A 23997-nucleotide genomic window follows, 5' to 3' on the forward strand; every position below is an offset into this window, starting at 1 on the left:
AAAGCTAAGATACTGATAATAAAAACATCCTAAAAATATGGCCTAATAAATTCCTGTGTAGTGTGTCTATCTTCACATGCAGGGGAGATGATTCTCTCGTGGATTAGCTTCATGACCTGTAGTTTGATGGGATGGGCTCTTTTTGATTCCTTAAGCTGTTCTCGTAAATAAATCATGAATAAAGTAAGCTCTCATCTTTATAAAAAGCCAACCGTTATGGGAAAAAAATGTAGACTTGAAACACTGTTCATCCTAATTTTAACTGTGCTGCAGTGACAGTGACAAAAGAGTCACTTTTTCCAGATTTAGGAGTTGTCCTGAATGGAGAGCTCATTATGTAAGTTTCAAGATGGTAAGAGGAAAAACACTCTGTCTGAAGATCTATATTCACTGTTTTACACCTGCACACTTGTTTTATATATATATATATATATATATATATATATATATATATATATATATATATATATCTCTTGGCTAAATTACCACGTCAAACCATGGAAGAGAAACTACAGGTCACTAAACGTGAGTCATTAGAGCCACTAGATTACACAACAGAAGCCTCAGAGACAAACAAACAAGTAGAGCCGTCTGCTGCCTTAACCCCAGACAGCTACAAAGCACGGTGACTTAAACCTCTATACATACATACATACAAAATGAATACATACATACAAAACATGTATATTTTGTCCATAATTAGCTGATTGGTTGGGCTGGCCATAGTCAATGTGTTCTAGACTAAAAGCAGCATTAGCTCATCTTTTTCGGCCACTTGGGGATATCTGTCTGAAAAATCACATTGAGCACTTAACTTATACAACTTAATCATATATAATTATTTTGGCAAACAGCTCGGAAAATACAATACCTAATTACACAGAGAGACACAGGGCAACACTGGCAATCCAACAGAGCCAATGTTTCTGGCCGCCCAACCAGAATAATTCCAATACTCACTCTCCATTTATCTCTTGTTGGGTCTTCACCAACTCCTTAGGGGACATCGAGCTCTTTAGCGACTAAACGCTTCACTCTGTTCACCTGTACACTGGTTGAGAGATAACAGTGGGTTCGTCACAGCTTTTTCACTGGGAATAGCCGCCTGCTGCTTTTGGAAATGGTGTTGATGAAAGTTGTGAGACTGAACTACAACATTAAAGCTTCAGGCTGTAAATTCAAAACAAATGAGCTGAAAGATACTATGAAGCCCCACAGAGCTGAGGGGATTGCAGAGTCAGGTGTTAACTGTCTGTGGGTTTGTCACTACGAATGGCCACTCTCACATTACACAATAATTTGATCCATTGTTTATGAAAAAAAATGATTTGTGCAGCTTTAAATGCAAGACTGGGGATGTTTCTGGCCTTATATCACATCCCTCTGTTTGTGTGCCTGTATGAGGAAATTAGAAAAAAGCAGAAAACTAAATCTAAATAGCAAAAATGAGCAACTGCTCTAAGTTAATGAGATTTCCTGACACTTTTTATAAGTCCATGCTTAACTCTATATTTCATCTATGGTTTATGTTTTTGTCAGCTGTGCTTTTAGATCCTATGAAAGACCACATAAAACGTGGTAATAATACTGGCAATGAAGAAAGACTGGTAGTTCTTTATAGCTCATTTTAGCATGGCACTAACACTGCAAGATGTAGAGATTCAATTCCAACGCTGAAATTGTATGAACTCATGCTACCTTAAGTCACTTTGGATGAAAGCGTCCACCAAATCCTACCTTTGCCAGCTAATTCAGTTCTCCAGCAAGTGCACAGATGTTTTTTAACCCCAAGCCAATGTGGTATTGCTGCTCGCTTTCTCACCACTCTGAGCTGAATAGAGGATGCAAGCAACAACAACAACTACTGAAAATGTCTGTGCATGGAAAATTTTATCAGACAATAATTTAAAATAGTCATTAAAGCTAATGTTCTAGGATGAAATATTCTCAAATAAATGGTCTTATCCCATCAGAATCAGAATTCATATTCATATGAATTCATATTCAGCAGTAAAAAAAAAAATGTGATTGTAAAAACTGCAGAGGCATAGTAATACATATTTGACCTTCCACAGTTTCCTCTCAGTTTGCCTGATGCCCATACATTGATTCAACTGTAAACTGAAGTTTAAAATGTAGGGCTACCTTTCCATTAAATCATTTAAAAGCTGTTGTGTTACTTTGATCAGATGAAAGGATTACAGGATTTGCCACCAGACCTGTCAACTTGCTCCTGTCCAACCACAAGCTTGCACATTGCATGACCTGACACACACACACGCGCACACACACACACACACACACACGCACAAATCCCTTTGATCGGTTAAAACAATTATTTAAATGCACTGTTCCATGGCCAGTAAGTTCCCAGAATCTGTCCTCTTGTTTCTCATTAGAGAAATAACATAGATGCATTGCATAGCTCCATATTTTATCCTGATAAAAATGGAGTGATGTTTATTTCAGTCTACATTAGCCGAACATAAACCAGTCTAGGTAAAAAAATAAATAAATAAAAGTAGGGCAGACCTCAACTGAGACTGTACACCACGTTATTTTTCGTTGTGGGCATTATGTAATTCACAGGATAACTCACATTGACAGGATACAGTAAATAACTGTGATTGCACTGCACTTTAATTTCATGATTTTAGCCGAGAGCGTAGCTTCTAGGTCCTTGAAACAATATAGTTAGAAATCCCTGAAACTAACGTCACTCGCTGCAGGACAGGCAGTCAGATAACTTAAGCCACTTGACTAAGCTGCTAATGCATGATGACAGGGTACTAAGTATGACTGTTGCCTAGTGAAATTATGTCACACCTCTTTTCACATTTGAATCATAATCATCAGCTGGCTTGGTTATGAGAATTTTTTAATTAACTTAGCAGAACGACAACAGATCTGCGTCTGCCGTATTAAAGAAGGAACGGTGCACCATGAGTTTTTGACCATGTCTTGATCCTTGTTGATGTTTTTTCCACCGCAAATTTGATTGGGGATTATTTTTGTTTTAGGTTTCAGGTCGATAACTGAGAAATCTTTTTCAAATTGAGGAACCTTTCCTGAATCTTTTTCCACAGCTAATAGTTTGAAACTCATCCTATAGATGTGAAAGCACCAACCTTATCTGAAAAATATCTCAAGGTGCCTAATGTTTACACAGTGATTTCTAGATATAGCTTTAATGTAAAAACATGTTTTGGTATGTGTCATTGGTCCCGTTTATGTTTTTCATGACACTGGTTCCTTGGCTGGATCTGTTTTAGACAAATTGATTTTTAATCAGTGCCAATGAGACTGCCTAGTAAAATGTTCTGCCAGTAGAATTTGAAACATGATGACTTTGGCAACCCCTTGACTTCATTAGAGGTGGTGTTTTACATTATCTGTCACTACCATGACTCACTACCTATTATAACACTACCTGGTATATGGAGGAGGAGGAAGAGTCATCAAGTCATAATGCAAATTGAATACTGGGAATGGACTGAGAGGTTTTTTTTTTCACAGTCATGTACAGCCTACATTTTCTTCAGCCAGATAGTAATCTCTTAGAAGACTTGCTGCTCTGTTGATGATTTCTATGCAGGTGAATTTTTTTAGGTATAGCTGGTGAACCCTTTTTTGTGTAAAAGTTTATTAGTTTGTAATGTTAAAAGTCTACTCAGTGCTAACAAGAAATTCTTTACAATTTGTGACTGTTGCTGCTTTTTGTTTTTTGCTACTTTGCTTAGCCAGACTGAGTCGGTGAAGCAGTCTTTCTCCCATGAGTTACTGCAGACCATTAGTCATTTTGACCACTTGGGGCAACAAAACAACACTGATATGTTGTCAAAGGTCAATATGGCGAATGCAGCCAACAACTGCATATTTACTCATCCAGCAAACACAGAGCGACATTAGCATCCACCTGAAGTCATATCACTGACAAATATCAGTCCAAGTGCTCTTTACTCCCCTTTTAGCTCTGTCTTTCGTCTCCACCAACACCTGAGGGGAAATATGTTGAATATCGAGTATGTTCACCAGCTACTTAGTCTGTGTGCAGTTTGGTGGTGAGCAGGTTGTGTCAAGCGTGATTGCTGTATTTGGAAATCAGGATGATGACAGTGGTGAACTGTGAGCTGAAGTACATTGAAAGGCAATGTAGATCTGAGGGGCACTGAAGAGTTGGGTGATACAACACTATACTATAAAAAACATTTATTAGGGCAGATTTAATATAACATTTTATAATTTTGGCTACAATTATATTGACAGATGGACGCTTTCTGGTGTATACATACAGGAATGAGGATATTTTCTAAATACACTATCTCAATAATTGACTAACCTCACCACTGTGGGACCAATTGTGACTTTAAATACTGTGGCAGCTGTGCAGGACATCTAGCAAAAAAACTGTTGGACAATTCGCCATCTGAACACTGTCTTTTTGTTTCTGTATGAAGAAGCAAAATTTCTGTTTGGTTCACACTTTGGTTTTATGGCCCAAATCAATACTGCACAGTTTTCGCCAAGTTGCATCCTTAACGACAATTCAACTTAACACACTGGAAGCAACAATAAAGTTGGCAGGAAATATCTTGTGGTCTAGTCTTAATATTCTGGTAAAGTTTGGTATTTGTATTGGACACGTTATGTGATTTTATATCAATCCAGATTTGGATTATGGATAAGCTTTGGATAAACAGGAACATTGACTTTTACACACCTGATGACGTGGTTTTAAATTTTCAGCGGCTTTCTCTCCGTTTACATACATGACTTAGACTGCTTTGGGACACACTGTATATAGGAAGATAAGTTCTTAATTTGAATGAGTGCTCCCTTTCAGGCATGTGTATTGTTGTATGACCACAAACCACGTGACCTCACCGTATCTCTGAAAGTGTCACTCTGTGTACTGTAGAAGCCTCCTGCAGCTTCATTCAGACAAAAGCAGATTAACAGTATACTGCTGTCTCAGAGTCCAAAGACAGATAGCCTACTGGGATCAAAAGATTAGAGGGATTTTCCCAGAGGATTTTTTTGCTTTGTTTAAATACAACTGCTCCCGACTGTCAAAGGGTGTTTGTCAAATTCTTTGACACCAAACTCCTCCTTTAACGGGATTCATCCCACAGCACAAATAAACACATCCAAACATCCATGGCACACACACACACACACACACACACACACACACACACACACATGCTAGTATTAAACTGGGCTGTACAGTACATTTCTTGTTTTGAGCAAGCTAAGCTAATATATTGAGCTAACAGTATATAGTAAGATTGATTGAATGTTATGTTTCAACCACTGCCATGGACATACCATATATGCATCACTTCTGGCAAAATTATGGATTTCTTTTCTTCTGTTGTTTTTCACTTTGTATTTTTGCATGCATTTTTCTATGCAATCCGAATGGTTTGATCTTCCCTGAACCGATACAGAAGAAACCTGCATAGAGGGGGGAAAAAATGCTTCTTTAAATTCCAGGCTGTAGAAGATATTTTCACTTTGAACACAAGTTGCCTTTGATGCCGCTGGTTGGTTGTCATCCTTCATGAGAGTTGCCTGAAATACTAAAAACAAGTCAAAAGTGCACTGCAGTAATTTGAAAGCTGTCACGCTAATGATGGAGCAAAGACAAATCAGTTTTCAGGAACAGTTTTCATGACTTTGAAGCCTTTTGTGACTGTAACAGCATAAATGAACCTCACTTGACTACAGTGTAGTGTAGGTTATGTGTCACATTTTGAGTATGAGTGGGAGACTTCTCCCCCTTGCAATATCCATGATTTTACCCTTAATATAAATTGTGAATTCTATAAGATGATTAAATCAGTACTACAGTCAATGCAGATTTATCTGGCACAAATCTTTGGTTAGATTTTCATCAGGGACCTATTTTTTCAGAGCTCTGTATTTTTTTTGTCATTTATAATGGAAAAAGGATGTTGTTTCATGTTAACAGAACTTAGAGCTTAGCTGTGCTTAATGCTCTGTGTGCTTTATTAATACTTTTTTTTAACTGGAGTTGAGGAGCTGCTCCTCTGATAGGGATTTGTCACACGTCAACAGTGGGAGTCACAGCTACAGTTTCTTAAGCAACTGCTGAGTGTGTTTAGCCAGAGAAAGGTGGTTGGTGAACATTGGTGTATATTGCTCAATCATGATGCTGTGAGATATTTTAATACACGTTACAAATATGCTGAGCCCATACTTAAAAACTTGCCGTTTACATTGATTTCTTAATTCCTCTGTCAGGTCTGATACTCAAGTCTTTAACAGCTACTGCATCGCGAAAAAAAGATTTACTCCACATCTGTAATACTATCCCAGATATCGTCAATCCTGGGATTAAGGTTATTAGAACTACTGTATAAGCTGGCCTGATTATCCTGTTGGATCATTCTAACCCGCAAGATGTAAAAGAATGGAGAGGTCTTCAGCACATCTGCTCCCACAATCCTCTCTATTTGGTCTGTCTCTTTAGAAATATCTGGATTGGAATATATTGTCCACACACCATCTGCCCCAAGATCCTCAGAGTCGCTGCATAATAAGATTAATTAAAATAGAAAATAGAAAATATTTGGGCATCAGTTTCTATCACAGTTAAACTGAGCTTTTTTCTTTTAAAGGGGCTATTTGTATGTTTTGCTATTGCTACATAGCCAGCGTTCGTGTTAACAGCTGTTTACTTATGAGTCTAGAAGAGACAAGTTCAGCATCAAACTTCATTCTTCTACTCACCGACCGCTGTCTCCAGTGGTGAAGAGCGATGCCAATGGTAACTCTATCACGTCTTTTTCTCCAGTTAGCATGCTAACCAGCTAGCCCTGTCTTGTCGTTTTCTGATAGCGACTCACTGTAGCCCTCCAGTCTGCCCTGAAAATGTAGTGCCACTGAGAGGGTGTATTGTTTTGTGAACGCATCGATGGCCAAACTGACAGGTGGATTTCCTTAAGACAGAGCATGGTTAGCTGTTTCCCCCTGTATCCAGTGTTTGTTCTAAGTTAGTTAGCTGTGGCCTTATCCTTAATAGACACAGGTGAGAGGTGTATTGACCCTCTCATGGAATTCTCCACCAGAAAGTGAAAGTATTTATCAAAATGTTGAACTATTCCTTTAATAAGTCTGCAGTCAGGTTTCAGACAGATAAAAATCACCAATAATACTAACTTATTGTTGTGTAATGACACATTTTTTGCAAGAAAGAGGAACTCTACCGAACACCATCCCATTTTTAGTAATGCAGTGTCAGTCAGTTCATCTCATGAAGACGTGCAGTGAAGAGTGTATTGTCCTCAAACCGTACATGTGGCAACATTGACGGTTTCAGTTGTTGAGATTAGAAGTTGTGCAGTAAAGCCACAGGTGTGGGAGCTATCAGTTTCCATGAGAGTGGCTGGTCACTCAGCCCATTTCCTCTCTCTCCACCCTTTCTGCTGCTTGAGGAGGATAATGAGGAAGATGGTGAGCTGTGCAATGCCACTAACACTCCTCTGTTAGAAAGATGCATTAGGCTTAGGCTGTGGTACTAAGAGATGAGCCCTCACTTATATTCATTACTCTTGATTTGGTCCAGATTGTAATTTAACAACAAATCGATCCTCTGGTAGCTGTAACCTTTGCTGCAAGGCTTTTACATTTTCCCTTAAAGCGCCTTTTCGACAGGGGATTTTAGAGCAGCCGTCCTGCTCGTATTTTTCAATTCTGAAACCGTCTAATGGGCTGGCAATGGAGTCAGTGCCTTCTGTTCCTCTGTGTTGCTGCTTGTATGATGATGACATTAGGACCTTCTGATTAATAACACTACGGAAAAAGGGAAAGTTAAATAAGACCTCTTATTTTCAAGAGGTTTTAAATAGAGAGTTGTATTTGTTTTTGTTAGTCAGGACCATGTAGAAAATCTACTTTTGTATTGCATGAATAATTTTAAAGGAGCACCTCGCCAGTTTTATGGTTCAAGGTTCAGTTTACTTTTCAGAAGGAGTGCTAAAGTATCAACTGAGCTGCAGACACAAGACACTGAGCGGGAACCTGTCTTAATCATTTGACAAATGACAATTTCAAATTAAAGCCCCAGAATGAAAAGCAAACTGTCTCCTTAACAGCAGTGGACTGAGCACGTTTCCCTCTTAAATGGAGCGGCAAGGTTAGCAAACATGAGCGTGTTTTGTGCTGTTTACTGGTATCACATTGCTTAATGTCACGTAGATGTTTTCAGTCAGTTACCTCTTACTGTCATTTATAGCTGTCAACCTGCAAAATCCCCTGCAGCATCTTTAAAGGGATATTCAGATATAATTTATAGCAAGGCAAGGCTTTGAGTTTTAGCTTCTCCACAGTGAAATGTAGTGGTAACTGACCCACTTTTTAAAGCAATGCTGGCATGATAAACTGCTTCAGTTTGAGGCTATTTAAAATGGAATTGAACTGCTTTCATTAGGAAGCGTCAGTTGCTTAATAATTCATATTATTAAACTTTATTTAACATATTACTTCTTTTTATTTAATTACACCAATAAGACATCTTTATATTATACAACATGCCCTTATATAAGTAGCTCTCTAATGTCACAACTGATTAATCTACCAAATAGGCATAACTGAGAGAAAAAAAAAAGAACAAAAAAAAAGAATAATGACTGCATGGATGAAATACTTTATTATGGATGCAGAGCATGAACACACATTTTTTTTGTGTCAAACTTCTGTAAAAGTTTAAGGTAAAGTCTGACTCTCCGATTTTCATTTTATAAAATATACAACTTTCTAGGACAGAATGGAGCCATTTGTTTAAGAGCTGCTACATTACACACACAATTAGGTTCTCTGAGAACGTGCTGCAGAGATATTTTTAACTGAAAACAGTAACTGTAAGGTAGGTACCTTTATAATCTTTGAGTAAAGAATTTAAGGGGAAAAAACAGATATGGCTATTGTCCTGGTGTGGGTGATGTAAATAAGCAGCTGTCTGAATACATGCTGGGTCAAAGGTGGTTGTCAGCTACCTTATTTGTGATGGCATGCAGTTCAGTCTTTACTCAACCTTGACAAAGCAGACGTTGTTTGAAAGCACAAAGCTTCAGAGTTATATCTGTGACAGAAAAGCAAAAGCAGAAGTACGTGAGAGCAGACCTTACATTTCTATCAAATTTGCCTTTGTGAATTTATTTAAGTACCATTTACATTGGTTTTGACCTTATGATCGTTAGCTCCAAAGAGTTTCCTTTCAGACAAGTCATGGATTTCATACTGCAAATCCAGAAAAGACAAGCACAGAATACATTTCAACAAACCTAAAGCACTTCAGTGCTGATGTCATTAAGAGTAGATGACAAAAGGTTGATTCAAACAGACAGGATCTCCTAAAATTGTCAACTGGGAGAGAGAAATGGATTACATCTGTTGCTGGATGTTGTGTCTTGTGAATGTGACACATGTTCCTTCATGTGAAATGTAGCATCATCCCTGCTCTTGCCATGCCTCTTCATGCCAACTGCATTCAGTCTTAATGGCATTTGGTGGAGCTGGCTGATGGCAGCCTGAGCCGTGTATAGTAGTGGATTGAGAGTGGCTAGTTTAGCTTTCTACTGACTGTCGCTTTAGATCAGCTGCCACAGTTCTGAGCTCACAGTCAGAGGGTCAAGGTGATATTGAGGTGTTTTCATATCTGCAGGAGGCAAATCCAACAGAGTAGAAAATTGATTTATAGAACTATTTACCATTCTTGATTTTTTTTTTTATTGCGCACCAGATGTTTTGTTCAGGGAAGCATCAACCTGGATAGTAATGTAATTATTTTCCATGAGCCATACACCGTGTGCATGATCAACAGCACAAGACCATCAGAGATGCAGATCGTCTGATAGACAGTTGAGTGCATTTTGGTGTAGTGTTACCAGCACAATAGCACTGGGATCACTTTGTCAAGGGGATTAAATGGATTTACGTCTCTGGATTAGGATGTAACCAGCTGGGCACATTTGTGAAAGAAAGTGTGTGTGTGTGTGTGTGTGTGTGTCTGTGATAGGGGACTTGTTTTAATGGTCCCTGTCAGGTGATACTGCTGTTAGAGGAAAGCTTCTTTTCTTCAGCACCCTACCAAATGAAACCTTGCTTATTGTGGCCAATAAGGATTGATGAAGTTTGATTCAAATGAATTACTAACACCACTAGAGACAATTTGCTTAAATGGTTGTAGTGTGATTGTTCATCCAATCAAATTCTCTGAACAGCCGATACTGTGTTTTCTTATTTATCACAATTAGAAACTTTCTGTTGATAATAATGTCTGTATCTTGCGTGTTGTAAATAATTGTAATGTAATGATACTGTATGCTGCATGCCTCTCAAGATGTATTCAAACAATAGGATAAATTAATCATTGAACCTCTAAACCGGATTTTAATTTCATTTTGATCACCAATAATTATAGGAAGGGAATCACTAAAATACAGTGCTAATTATACACAATCTAAAACAAACCAACAAAAATAGTGCTCTGAAAAAGGCCACTTGCTGAAGTGAAATGCAGCGGGAGAAATAATCAGTCATTGTGGCAAAATGTACGAGTCAGCGTCAGTCTTTGGGGTCTTGACGTCAGAAAATGGTCTTTATTCTTTTACTTTTCTCTGCTCATGTGGTCACTTTACAACTGCCAGCTTCATGCCTGCCTTGTCAGAATGCTTTTTCAACAGCGTGCTTCTCATCATCAAGCTAACGTTTTGTGAACAAAGTGCACTTTTTATTTCCCTTCACACCAGGACCTCATTTATCTTGATGTCCAAACTATTCAAAATGTTGTCATACAATTCACTTGACACATAACGTTACACTAAAAATTGAAATAATTTCAATTTTTACACTATTCACATTATGTAGCAACTTACATGTAAAACAAATTTTACACAAACCTGTGATGTTTACCTGAAGCAGTGTCCTGTAATTTGTTCACAAAATGATGATTTGGATTGGTGTTTGTGCATGGTGTCTGATTTGGAAGGGGAGCCTGTGGTCATGGTAAGTTTTGGGTCAAAAAATCGCTTGAATCTGGGCAAGAAACCATTTTGAAGAGGTAGGAATTTATTTTGCAGTGGAAATTGGGCTTTGTGCCTATCTGGCTGCATGGTTACAGTAACTGGATTGACAGGACCATTTTCTTGGTTGTAAAAATATTGATTAGACATTGCATGCATGATTTCAGTTCATGATTGTTTTATTGAAAAAATAATGCTATACCATCAAATTCTATTTTTCTTTTTGATACCATTTTGTGTATTTCTGCTTTTATGATATCAAATAGTTGAATAATAAATCTGGAATCAGCACTCAGACGAATCATAAACACTTAGTGATGAAAAGAACTGTTGACTGACCATTTTTTGTTCTTTTTATAGGCAGTGTATGGACCCTAACATACTCTCATTTCATTGGTTTTGCATGTTTCCAGTCACATCATTTTGTCAAACCAGTTAATTTTCCCACTGGTAGCATGATGGTTACCTCACCTGTTTGCTGTTACTTTACCAACATGTAATTCTTCTCCTGGTCTCCTTTGTGTGTGACGGATTTTACATGGCAGTTTTCTCACCTTCACCAACCTCACTTTGATTGCCAAAGTTAATGCTACAGCTATTTCATTTGGGAGGCAATCTCCTTTTGCATTTCCAATATGTGCTCACTGGTCATTGCTTTCAGTAATGTGACCGAATCACCTGAATAGAGTTCCAGTAACACGAGACCCCACTGCCTGTTCTGAAACCTTAGAGGCATTGCTTTACCACAACCAACTCTATTTATTTAGGTTATTTTCTCTTGCAGTGCATTTCATCACATGTGGTATAGAGCAGCTTTATATTTGAGAAACAAAGAAAAGAAATGTATACAGATTCTGAGTCTGCTGAATTAAATAATTGTTGATACCACAGGTACAATCCATCATGTATATGATAAATACAATTTTAAATAGCCATAATAACACAACAGGATGAACTGCCTCAAACTTCAAGTTGTGCTTTTTATCTCCTCACCATCTTATACCTCATGGTCGATACTGGTTCCTTAATTATTAAATGGTGATGCCAGTTTCTTTCTTTCTTTCTGTTCTTTTTTTTTTCTTTTTTTAAACAAATTACTTGTTTGAAAGAAATTAAGTATTTGATGTTATATCAAATAATCCAAAGGGCTCATTCAGTTATAGCTCTGTCCTGTATTCCAGGTCAGTGTATGAGCAAAAGGGAGACAACAAAATAAAAGCCTGCGCATAAATCGGCCTTTCCTCTGCAGGGGTTACAATAGGTCACTTGCATGTGACGTTTAATGCCTTGCATGGTTACGACATGCAATGGCCAGTACTAGTCTGCATGCTGCTTAATGAATGTCTTCCTCTCTTTTTCTTTGCTTGTCCGTGCCTCCAGAAGACAACTATAACGAAGGTGGGTATATTACTGTAATTGTTGGTTTCCATTCTTGCTAAAAATGTGTGTGCATACACAATGTCATGTTCGCTGAGGCTCCTCAAATAAATGTAAGCCAATGTTTATACTGTTTATGGTATTGGTGTTACTGGAGTGGTAAGTCTGATTAATATAATTTTTTAAGTGTTTTTTAATTTTTTTTTTATTGGCCATTGAATTCATTTTTCAAAAATGCTGTGTGGCCATTACCGCAGTTAAGTTAATGAAAGTGTATCTTTGTAAAATTACTGATTAAAGGTTTTGCTGTTATTTAATGTGAGTAAAATATTCTACTGACATGGGTTAAAAAAGACTATTGGGCATATTTTAATCATGTCATTTAATGTGAGAAGACATTTCACAGCTCACTGTGATAATTTTTGTGTTTGTGATTTAAAAAAAGCAAAAAAAAAAAAAAGTACTGTTATATTATTAAAGGTTTCTCCGAGTAACCTTGGAGTACTGCTGGTTTTCTAAGCTACCAACTGTTAATGCTTTTATCTCAGGTGTAAATTCTGTGCTCAGGTTGATTACCTCACTGACAAAGAACAGCAGGGGGTTGGACCGAGGATAAGCTATAAACTCGAGGCTAACTGAAAGACTGAATTCTAACCATTAAAAATGAAAGTAACTTTTTTTTTTTAATTCAATCAAGTTTAGCTAAGAAATACTGTTATTAAAGTATTGTCAAGAGGCTACCACAAAACAGAGCAATATAGACTAATTCCTTAAAACAATATTAATAAAATCATTTAAAATGTCAAAATGATCATCGCCCAGTCTTTGTTTGTGGTAATTGCTGTCATAAGCTAATGCTGTGTGATATGCTAGGTTTCTAAAGGGAGTTTTAATTTGGCTGAAAATGATAAATCTCTTGTTGGTAAGTATATTGGCATAAAAAATTAGATTTCCGTTTTCATCGAGACACAGTGAAGCTAACACAGAGCCCCCTCCTATAACAGCTAGCTTTTTGTTAGCAGGGCAGCTAGCTAACAGGCAAATTCAACAACAGCAAACAAGTCTCAGTTTTTACAGCTTTCAGGTGTTGTTCAAAGTGTTAAAAAGATAAATTGTAACACTAAAAATCTGTAAGCTGAATGCCAGAGGATCTGCGGAGAGGAAATTGAACCACCAGACATACAAAGCAGTTAATGCTGCGCCTCGAGTCTGGTGTTTGTGGTTAACATTGGTTAACTGTATCAATCAAATGGATAGAATACAACTGAACAGCTGATTTAAGTAATGTGCTATTCAAAAAGGCACGGTGACCTGACCATGTCCAATCATCATCCTTTTTTTACCTGTGTGATTCACATATTACGCGGACACTTGATTATTGTTGTTGAAGGTCAAGGTAAAGCAGTCCTCAGTTATATTTGTGTATAGGGATTGCTGTGTCAATGGTATGTAGGAGGACAGTCTGCATACTTCTCATCTCAGAGAAAAACAGGTCAACCTGAATTTAGATTTCTGAGTGATGTCTAGTAAGTGGCTGATGATGCATCGCAACCTGCTTTGGTTGACTGAATGCTCATCGTGCTAACCCTGTCTGTGCATCCTCTTCTGTTTCTCTCCGTCCCACTCTTCCCTTATCCCAATGCTCCTCAAGTAACACAGACATCTGCTCTGAAAGAGATGCCTGCATGTCAGTGTCACACAGCTTCCCATGATCCCTTGTTCTCTGCTGACTGTGCTCTTGTTTTCCTTTAAGGTCTGGCACACATGATGATGGGCGACCAAGGTATGAGCTCTGTTCCTTTATCCTGTCATCCTCCCATTGTCCCTCCTGCTCCCATTGTGCTTGGAAATGTGTGTGCTTCTAACTCTGTGCGATGCTCAGGCTTGAAGCTTCATTTATGGGCTGTCATTTCACTTATTTTGAATGACCTAGTTGATGTTCATTCTCCCAGTGACTTCTTTTTTTTTTTTTTCCATATGACCCCTTTTTCAAGCTCATTTGGCTTTCAACTCCCCACTCTGCTGGGTAGCTGTGTCATTTCTCTCCATATTTTCTTTGTTTCCTTTTAATTATTCACATCTACTGTACATGCTGACGGTTTATGATGATGTGTTTCAAGTCAAGGGGCATTTGTATTAACATTATTAGGACATAATGCATGGTGGTGGCTTACTAAATTTTTAAGCTAATCCTCATCTGTCCTCGCTGCTGTAATGCATGTTGCGAGCGTCTGCACAGTCTATCTACTCTATCTTCATCTTTCCATATCTTTATCATGCAGCAGAGCAAGGATGTGATTGTTCTTCTCTCTCCACTGTCCAGTGTTAGTCCCCTTTGCTGTCACATATTTCCTTTCTTGTATTTACACGTATATGTAGCCATCAAGCCTCTCTCTCCTCTCCTCTGTCCTCTTCCAACTTGACCATGACACTTATCGGTGTCTCCTCTCCTTTTGTTCTCCCTTTTTGTCTGGAATCTGCTTTCTTCATGGAACATTTCATCAAATCTCATAGGTAAAAGTAAAGGTACTACCCTTTTAATTATCTGGATTCATTAAACTATGACAGCAGTGTTTGTGGCATTATATACTCATGCGAAATGAAGTATATAAAGTCATTGGCATTTTTAAATTTGCTCTTCCAACTATTAATGAAAGCTTTTCAAGGTAGGTGCCGCTTTGGCTTTGCATTCACCCGTTTAAGCTGCGCCACCTGTTTCTTTTCTGCTTGATGCATGGAAATCATAAATGAGACTCATATGGGCATATGAACACAATAGTTGCTGTCCTAGTTCCAGTACACCACCACCACCCTGGGGTAACTACGCTCTTTTTTTTTTTTTTTTTCAAATAATGGGTTTGGGGTTGCGGGTGAGGCTTGATCATAGTGTTGTGGGCCTCCCATCCTGGCTGTGATCCTCACCTCTTCTCCCTGTGGGGTAAGTGGACTTCTGATCTTTCCCATTTGACTCTCCTCCTCAGGGCAGAGAGGGGAAGCTTGGCTTCTAAGGTCCCTACTGAGCATTCAAGGTAAAACTTCGATTCTTTCAAGTTGGTTACTGAAGTAAAACCAAATTTAGCAAGTCATCACTAGCTTTCTGAAGTGAGGACAGCTTGAATGCCACTGTGTGTACTTTACCAAACGGAAAATGACATGTAATGACAATTTGCAACTACAAATTTGAGAAGTAGTGATTAACACCATGACATTCAAGTGTTCCTCTTGCATTCTTAAATACCTTTTTCATTGATTTTGCTCTTGTTGTTGCTTTGACATTTTCTCTGTTATTAGTTCTGGTTAATTATTACAAGCAGTTTTGGTACATTTCTATTTCTTTACACCAAAACTAAAATATTGTGTTATATCAAATGCTATCTCTTATCATGTACTTGTGACTCATCACCTGAACAGGTAAGTCTTCAAACTGCCTTGTGGATAAAGAATGTGAGGTTTACACTGTGTGAACAGGAATTGCAGTTATTGTAATCTCAGATGTTCTGCTGCTACAAGTCTAAGCTGTAGTGATATATACATGAATAATACTGACACACACACACACACACACACACACACACAAAAGTGTCTGCAATTTCAAATTTCTGAGATTGATTTTTCGATCTCCCAAGGTAAGTGGCATTTCCATTTTCAATACACACACAGTTTCTTTGACTTAGGCCTGTGAATAAATATAATAAATGTAATTCCATTTGAATTTTAAATTGAAAGTAGACAATCACCACTGTTAGTGGTTTCAAAACTGTGAGTGGTTTCAAAATCCTTTCACTAATATTCTATATATACTAAATTATTTTTATATTTTATTTTTTGGTATTCTTTAAAAGCAAGTGCGAATCTTGCCCTGCAACAACATACAGGTCATGTCACATGCACATGAGCAAAACTACCACAAAATGTGATACTAGCTAAAATGATATAATCCATGACTACTTGATTTCTGTCCTTTATGTCAACCAGTTCATTCATTTTATACAAATTAATCAAATAGTAGATTTTTAGACTGATAGTACACGCTAGGCATTTAAAAAAAAATTTTTTTTCTTTGTGCACTATACGGCTTCATCTGAAACTAACAGGTTTTTGCTACACTAAACCAAACACCCAGCTTGGATGTGGCAGAAGGAAAGCCGCAGGGAGAGATTGAGGGAATGCTGATGAGGCACAAATCTGACATACGTAGCGCACTGCTTCTAATTTGGGCCGTGCTTGCGCTGTACAGTGTGAAACCTAGTCAGTCCTGTTATGTACTGTGTGACCACAAACACATTCCCCATTGGAGAATTAAATGTAGTGGTGAGGACAGTGTCTGTATTCATTGTCTGCTTTAAGCTTGTGCGAATATTGTGTATTATGTTAGCCCCCCTGAGGTCCTCCTGTGTCATGTTAACCACTTGTGTGGTTTATCCTCTGCTTCATGGCTGCTTCTTAGAGAAAGGGATAGTTTATGTGCGCTGCCTTCAGCCAGTGCACTGACACTGGATTCATAAAACCTTGTTTCCATCCAGCTCTAGAGAGCAGAGCACACAGTGGGATAAATCGTAATACTGCTTGCACAGAAATCACTAGGGTATTTAATTGCTGTCATCACAATAAACTGCCATGTGCAGCTTAAGAGGAACTGCAGTCTGTGCAGGCAGGCTTACAACTACAACTGGGCTATTTCTAAATTAGTGTACTTTCTAATGTAATTGCTTTCACTTTCTAAAGATGGAAATTGTCCCTTTTGCATTATACCTTGCACATTCCCAGGGATTTCTGTGAAGTGGGCAAGAGGATCCCTTTGTTGGCTTGTTTGTACAGGATGCGCCACTTCACCCCAAATTAAACTGATGCTTAAAATACACTACTCCCCTTACAGGAAGCTGACACGCCAGGGTCTTTAAACTAGTTGTCACACATGTAAATAGTGATAATAACAGCAAATAGTAACTTAGGACGCCTGTCCACCGTTCAGCTTCACAAGCCAGAAGTTTTGCTATTTAAGTTTGCTGTTATATTTTACAGTATGTTTTGTTTGCTAGGTTGGCAGTAGCTGAATGATCAATTATGACCATTTCAGTTAACAGGGTGTGGATATTAGTCATGTTCTCACACATACAAATCCACTGTGGTTTGTGGGTTTTAACAGTAAAAATTCACACGTGAACACAATAAAGAATTGCATGTTAGTAACGGATCTTCACATTGTTGCATGAGTCATGAATGAAACCCAAGCCACTTGAAACAAAAACAATGCCATCATCACCGTTTGATCAAAATATAGTTGCATTTTGGCATTAGCATAGTGAATATGAATATATAAATAACATACTTAATGTCCATGCAAGTAGATTAAAATTTAATATAAAACTTAAGCCAAACAAGTGCCATGGCTCTGCTCTAATGTTAGTGTCCCATCTCATCCATAACATGTTGACTCAACCCTGAAGAGAAAGCATCTTGTAAGGAGGTGTGCATATGTTTGCATTCCTTATGGCATGGTAAAATAATGGATACTACTTAAGCAGAGACTCTGCACAGCTCAGTGAGTAAGTGCTGTAGGAGTGAGTTTGGTGAAAGACACTGAAAAAGCCTCACTTGACAAACAGCATGTGGGATTTTCAAGCACCACACATTCACTTCAACACAAGCTTTAGTTACTAATTTTATAAGTTTTGCCATCTCCATAAGTGTAAAGCTCATAATAGAAGATTATTTCTCCAAAGTTTCATGAACTCCAACACTTGATGCTTCCACTCACACACTTGAAAAAAAATATTAGCCACACTGTTACTATAGATGTACCTTAGAATATTGTATAAAAAGCTATTTGTAACCTCTCCATCTGCTGTTCGGCTTCTTGTGAAATCTGTTGAAGCTCTGCATGAGTGATGTCATGTCTAATTCGTTTTTAAGGATTAGACTTCCCATCATCAACCATGGGTTGAAAATTTCAATTGTTCCCAAAGAAGATGCCACAGCAGCTGTGCTGCGACAATTTGTCTCATGCTTTACTTGTAAGGCTGCAAACTTCAGCAACTTCAATGTCATCTTCAGCCATCAAATGAAAATGTCATGGATTTTAAAACAGTCAAACCCCCCCCCCCCCCCAGAAAAGCATGTGTTGTAATTCTTGTGATAAAATGCCAATGCACCATGCAGTGCTTTCCAGATTCCACTTTGCTTCTGGCAGCACAGTGCGCATCAGTGGAAGTGTTATCAGAGTCACTTTGATTGTCTGATATCCTTTGGCTTTTGTGTAAGTGACCTCACAAGAGTTACCATGTGTGAGAGTGGGGAGCAGCAGGTGAAGATCATGTGGGGGAGCTGTGCATGCCGGTTCCACATGGGCTTGCTTCAGGGTTGGATGGTTGCTCAGCTTTCACATCCCTCCTTTCCTGTACACCTGGGTCGACAGATTTGTGAGATGACAGCTGAAATTAGCAAGTTGTCAGGATACATCAGCGTACGGCCACATTTACCTGTATAGGTACATGTCAGTAAGAAATATCGATTCATTTGACAAGAAATCTAAAGATTTGTCATTGTACTCTGTCATTTTACTTGTCATTTTGAGCTTTAAACATTACATGTAAATACTTGTATGTGTGTTACCAAAGACGTAATTACCGTCAATGCAGGCGGTGCACTGCACTGGGGCCCAGTAGCTGTTAGATTCATGGTCTTGGTCTTTTATATTTTTATTGTCCTTAATGAAATTTTTCAAAAACAAACAAAAAAAAAAATTCTTCCTACCACTTATTTAATTTGGTTAATGTCTTCTCAAAAGTTACCAAGTAAGGCCTGCTGGGAGATCCTAATCTGACCAATGAGCTTGCTCCCTCTTATTTCTAACAACTAGCTGAAAGAAGTTTTCTTTTTTCTCAAGCCTTTCACAAAAAGCGAGTTCTTCAGCTAATGGACGATTCAATTAGCAGCATAATGTTTAACAAGCCCGAAAAAAAAAAAACAAAAAAAAAAAAAAACAGGAGGAAAGATAGAAGGAGGAGTTTAAGGCTGAACTGACGACAGAAAGTTTTTACTGCTTCCAGTTGAGGTAATGTTAGCAGCGTCCGGCCGGGGGCTAACGTTAGCAGGGTCGGCTACACTCTCAGTAAAGAGGGATCTGGATGGAGCAGCGCTGTTCATGACTCTGCTGAGCGCTTGGCCCCTCAGATGAACCTCTAATGGGTGAGTACAGGTTTCTCTTTATGGAGTGGGACCTGGGATTTGCAGCAGCAGCAGCAGTGTAGTTGTTAACCTCTCATGTGCTGGACAAATGCGCAGCTACATCATCCGAGTGTCTGGTAGAATGTGTGTTATTGATGATGAATAATGGATTCTATAAATGCTGTGATTGTGTGATCAGATGCTGTCATGCATTCATTCACACTGTGTAGACCTATAATGGGTTGTCGTGCTTTTTTTTTTGACGTCTCTTTGTTCTATACTTACTGACACACTGTAAGCTTCCCATTGTGTTGATGTGTTAGTGTTTGCTGGATAAAGGTGTATCAGATGTTTGATGGTTGCTGTCCAGGACAGACTGTTAGAGTGGAGTTGACGAAGTTGACATTAAGGCTGCTGTCTGATGTGCTGATCAAAGACTGGTTTGCAGGATGAGAGTAACATGGTGAGCATCTCCATGGTGACATAGCCTGCAGTGGTTGTGCGCACAAGAAACATATTTGCAGTGGGGCCAGTCTTAATTATGTTATGCTTATTGTGTTTACTGTGTTTGTATGATATTCGAAATGGAAGGGGTGGAATAGTTTAAAAAAAGTTTAGACGCCACTGAAATGTATTATTATAACCAGTCTTTCGGAAATTCTGTCTTGCTTTCCAGGAAGGCATATGGGAAAGATTAGTTTCCAATGGATAATGGAGTGATCTTACTGAGAGATGCTTCATATTTTCCGATGATGGCTGTAAACACAGAGTAGTCCATCTGAAGCTCATGGGACCTTTGCAGTGAGAGCACAACAAGTTCTTTTATATAATGTGGAAAGGCATGTCAGAGTGCAACTTGTCAACACCTGTCTGCCCTCCTTATCTGACAGGTAACACAATACCATGTGGTGTGCGTTGAATCAACAACAGATGTTGCCTTTGTAGCTTGACATGAAACCTGGAAGATTGTCAGTGAAATTCTTTCAGCATCGTTGACTCCCCCAGGATTACAGTTCCTCAGCTTTAACCCCAGATATTAAGCATACCCGTGGCTGCAGTCTTCTCTTCTTGAATAGATATTAACCTCTAAAGCAGATGTTTTTGAGGATTACGAAAACCAAGATGTCCTTTAGTGAGGGTGGCACCTAGTGCTCACATCTGTCTTGATTCATATTTCTCCTGAAGGGCATACTCACAGTTAATAACACCTTGCAGTGAGTGGTCATCTGTACTCTCATCATGTAAAATGTCAGGGGAAGTGCTGTTTGAGAAGCTGACTCAGAAATCATTCTGCAAAAACTCAGTTGGGTTTATCTCTTGGTCTTGGCATATGGGGAATATCATCACCGTCTGGTATAAAAAAAAACCCAAACTGAGGACTCTGACTTAAGCACACACTGTAGAAAGCAGTGGCTCTTTGTGTTTCCCCAATAAAACAAAAAACAAATATTGTGCATTTGTTCCATTTAACATTTGTTTACTGTTTGATGTTTGATGGTTAAAGCACTAACCTGTAAGCTATTAAGGTGATACACTGATAGATAAACTGCTATTCAAACATCCTGTATACAGTGTGTCTCTTCCAGCAGGCAAAGCTTTCAAAATGTCAGTGAAGTAAAATGCAAGTACTTACAGAAAGTCAGGGACCTGTCCCTGGATTTCTGTGTTGCCTTCCAATATTTGTCATATTCAGACAGCTCCTTAAGAAAAACTCACGAGGAAATTATAAACATAGAGGTGAGGGGAAAATGTTTACCATGGCATTATTTTGCAAGTGTCACAGTCTTGCTCAGTTCCTTGCTTTAAGTCTCAGCAAATCTTTTCTTTTCACATCTTTTCGAAGATTTCTGCTGAGAAGTCCTCAAGAAATCTTTTTGCACACCTTTATTTTTGCAAGCTTAAGTAAATCTTCCTGTTGACGAACCTAAATTTCAAAGCTCATCCCTCAGCACGACAGTCATTGCACTGTAGGAAGCATGCTTCTCCCTTAAATATCTTTAAATTCCAATGTTGAAAATTTAAAATTAATGTAAGAAATACTGATATACAGTTTTACCTCCTCTAAAACCCCCAGTAGCTGCAGGCAACAGACCCCTCAGGGCTGCCACTAAGATGTGCAATTGTTGCTCCATCTAAAATGTATTGGTAGATTACGACGGAAACCAGAACAGCTTCGGTGCACCTTTGCATTGATTCTGCAAGATTCTTAACCCTACTGGAGGGATGAACGTCATACTTCCAAAAGATATTCCCTTACATGTTTTTTTGATGACAGTGGTGGAGAGCGCTGTCAAATATAACGGCACAAATTTTCCGAAAGTGTGCAATTGGGTTGCGATCTGGTGACAGTGAAGGCCACAGCATTTGAGTCACAATTTTCATACTCAAACCACTCAGTGACACCTGGTGCCTTATGGATTGTCATCCTGGAAGAAATCATACCCATCAGGATAGAAATGTTCCATCACAGGATACAGTAGGTGACCAGTCAGAACAACTTTGTATTGATTTGCTGTGACCCTTTCCTCTAAGGGAACAAGTGGACCCAAACTGTGCCAGAAAAATGTCCCTCCTGGCATAACAGAGCCATTGGATCCCCTCACTGTAGGGGTCAAGCATTCAGGCCTATATCATTCTCTTGGTGTACACCACAAATGCACTCGAACACTTGTGGAGAAAATGGTGAAGGACAACTCATCTGACCATATCACTGTTTTCTACATCTCTGTAGACCAGTGTCTACATGGTTTTTGCACCATGGAACTCTTATTGAATTCATCTTTGTAATGAGGGGTTTATGCACTGCAGCCCAACCATAATATCCTTCTCTATGTTATTGCTGACACAGTCTGATGACATCCTGCACTGACATCCTCAGTCACCTGAGGAAGAGTCGCTCTTCTGTTTTTCCTTAAATCCGAGCATCACGGTCATCAAATGTTCACTGTCGACCACAATTGCCAGCCCTACTCACTGATGTCTTTCCTATGGATCTAAATGCAGGTTTCACTTTAGTCACTGTTCCTATTGAAACACTAACCAGTTAATCAGTGTGTGACTGAAGCTCCTGCTGTTCATGCCCCAACAATGAACCCTCCCTCAAATCTTTCCTCACTTTTTCTCTTGCTGTCTTGCACCTGGGTTGAAGCATCTGCATTCGATATGTTTCTCCACTAATGTGTTCAAGTTCTTCCTTTACTTTGTCACCCATCTGCATTGACTGAAGAAACTGCAACTGATTTTCTGCCAAAATTAGTTTCACACATACAATTACTCATGTTCCCTCATAACTATGGTGTGAAAACCATGATTAATGCTAGCATGAGGGGGGGAAAGTGCGAATAACTGTCATCATTATTTTAGTAAGATATGACAGGATCTGATCATTTGCTTGTACACAGAGGTGATGCTGTTGGAGCAGGCTTTGGTCACTGAGGCACAGATGCATTACATTGGTATTGTCTGTAACACTGGAGGAACATTTTCGTCTAAAGTTAAGAGGTGATGTGTTACAATCTTGTAACCTTACACTCTGAAGAATGAACACTATCACTTTCATACAGTGAAGAATACACATTTTAATTACGTTTGCTTTTTAGCTTGCATCCCCTCAAAACAAAACAACGCCTTTGTGTGACAATAAGCTGTGTGTTTTACAAGCTGCTAAATTTAAGTGATTCTCTTCACTCAAATTCTTTAGTTTGAATAATCTTGAGTTTTGGCTTTAAAAAAAAGTCTAGCAAAGTTTCAGCTCACCACCTGCTTTGTCTTCAAAGGTGATATAAAAATAAAAAAAAAAAAACTATAGAGCAGCATAATTGTCCCTTTGAAATGTCCAGTTAGTCCCAACCTCAAGGCTAAACTAGACGGGCGCCACAGTATCAACACTGTTAGTACAAGCCAGGCAGCCAATACCACCTGCTTCTCTAGAAACAAAGAAGCCAAAGGTTGTTGAAACGTGGATTTAATGGTTTTATGTCATCGAACTTTCACTCTAATCAGAAAAGTGAATATGACTCAGAGGCTGTGTCCCACTTTAGGGACTGTGTCCTGTAATAGCGACGAGACTAGGTTGTCCCATTTCAAAGGCTCCTTCAAATTCTCCTTCTTCTTTTTGTGGAAAACAAAGGCTCCAATAGGTTGATCCTTTGTGGCCCAACCTATCCCAACATTCTTTGCACACTAGCAATGAAAATAATATGGCACCAAACAAGGCAGACAGAGAGCTATGTTGAATGGCTAATGGTAAACGGTACAAAACCTCAGGTTTTTATAAAGAAAGTAATGGGTTGTCAAGGCTGCTAGGTGACAGGAGTGGGCTTTGTGACGCAACATTAATGATGGGCACAGCAAGTAACACCAAGCGGAAATCCTCGTATCAGTTCGTAGATGGTGTCCTCCAACG

At 38.7% G+C, this 23997-nt stretch overlaps 1 protein-coding gene across 9 annotated transcripts in view; it reads left to right on the plus strand.

Annotated features, from left to right (window-relative positions):
• Positions 1-23997, plus strand: part of LOC139623071 (neurexin-1a-like) — a 246287-nt gene that overhangs the window by 6283 nt on the left and 216007 nt on the right. For 8 of the 9 annotated variants that reach the window (XM_071480930.1, XM_071480931.1, XM_071480936.1 and 5 more), the window contains exons 3-5: positions 12429-12446; positions 14179-14208; positions 15407-15454. In XM_071480930.1, coding sequence (XP_071337031.1) covers positions 12429-12446; positions 14179-14208; positions 15407-15454 — 96 coding nt within the window. The remainder of the gene's footprint in view (positions 1-12428; positions 12447-14178; positions 14209-15406; positions 15455-23997) is intronic. The other variant, XM_071480932.1, reaches the window with a different exon arrangement.

Source organism: Trachinotus anak, unplaced genomic scaffold (assembly GCF_046630095.1).
Source record: "Trachinotus anak isolate AG129_WGS33_773 ecotype Australia unplaced genomic scaffold, CSIRO_AGI_Tana_v1 ptg000007l, whole genome shotgun sequence".
Lineage (NCBI taxonomy): Eukaryota > Metazoa > Chordata > Actinopteri > Carangiformes > Carangidae > Trachinotus > Trachinotus anak.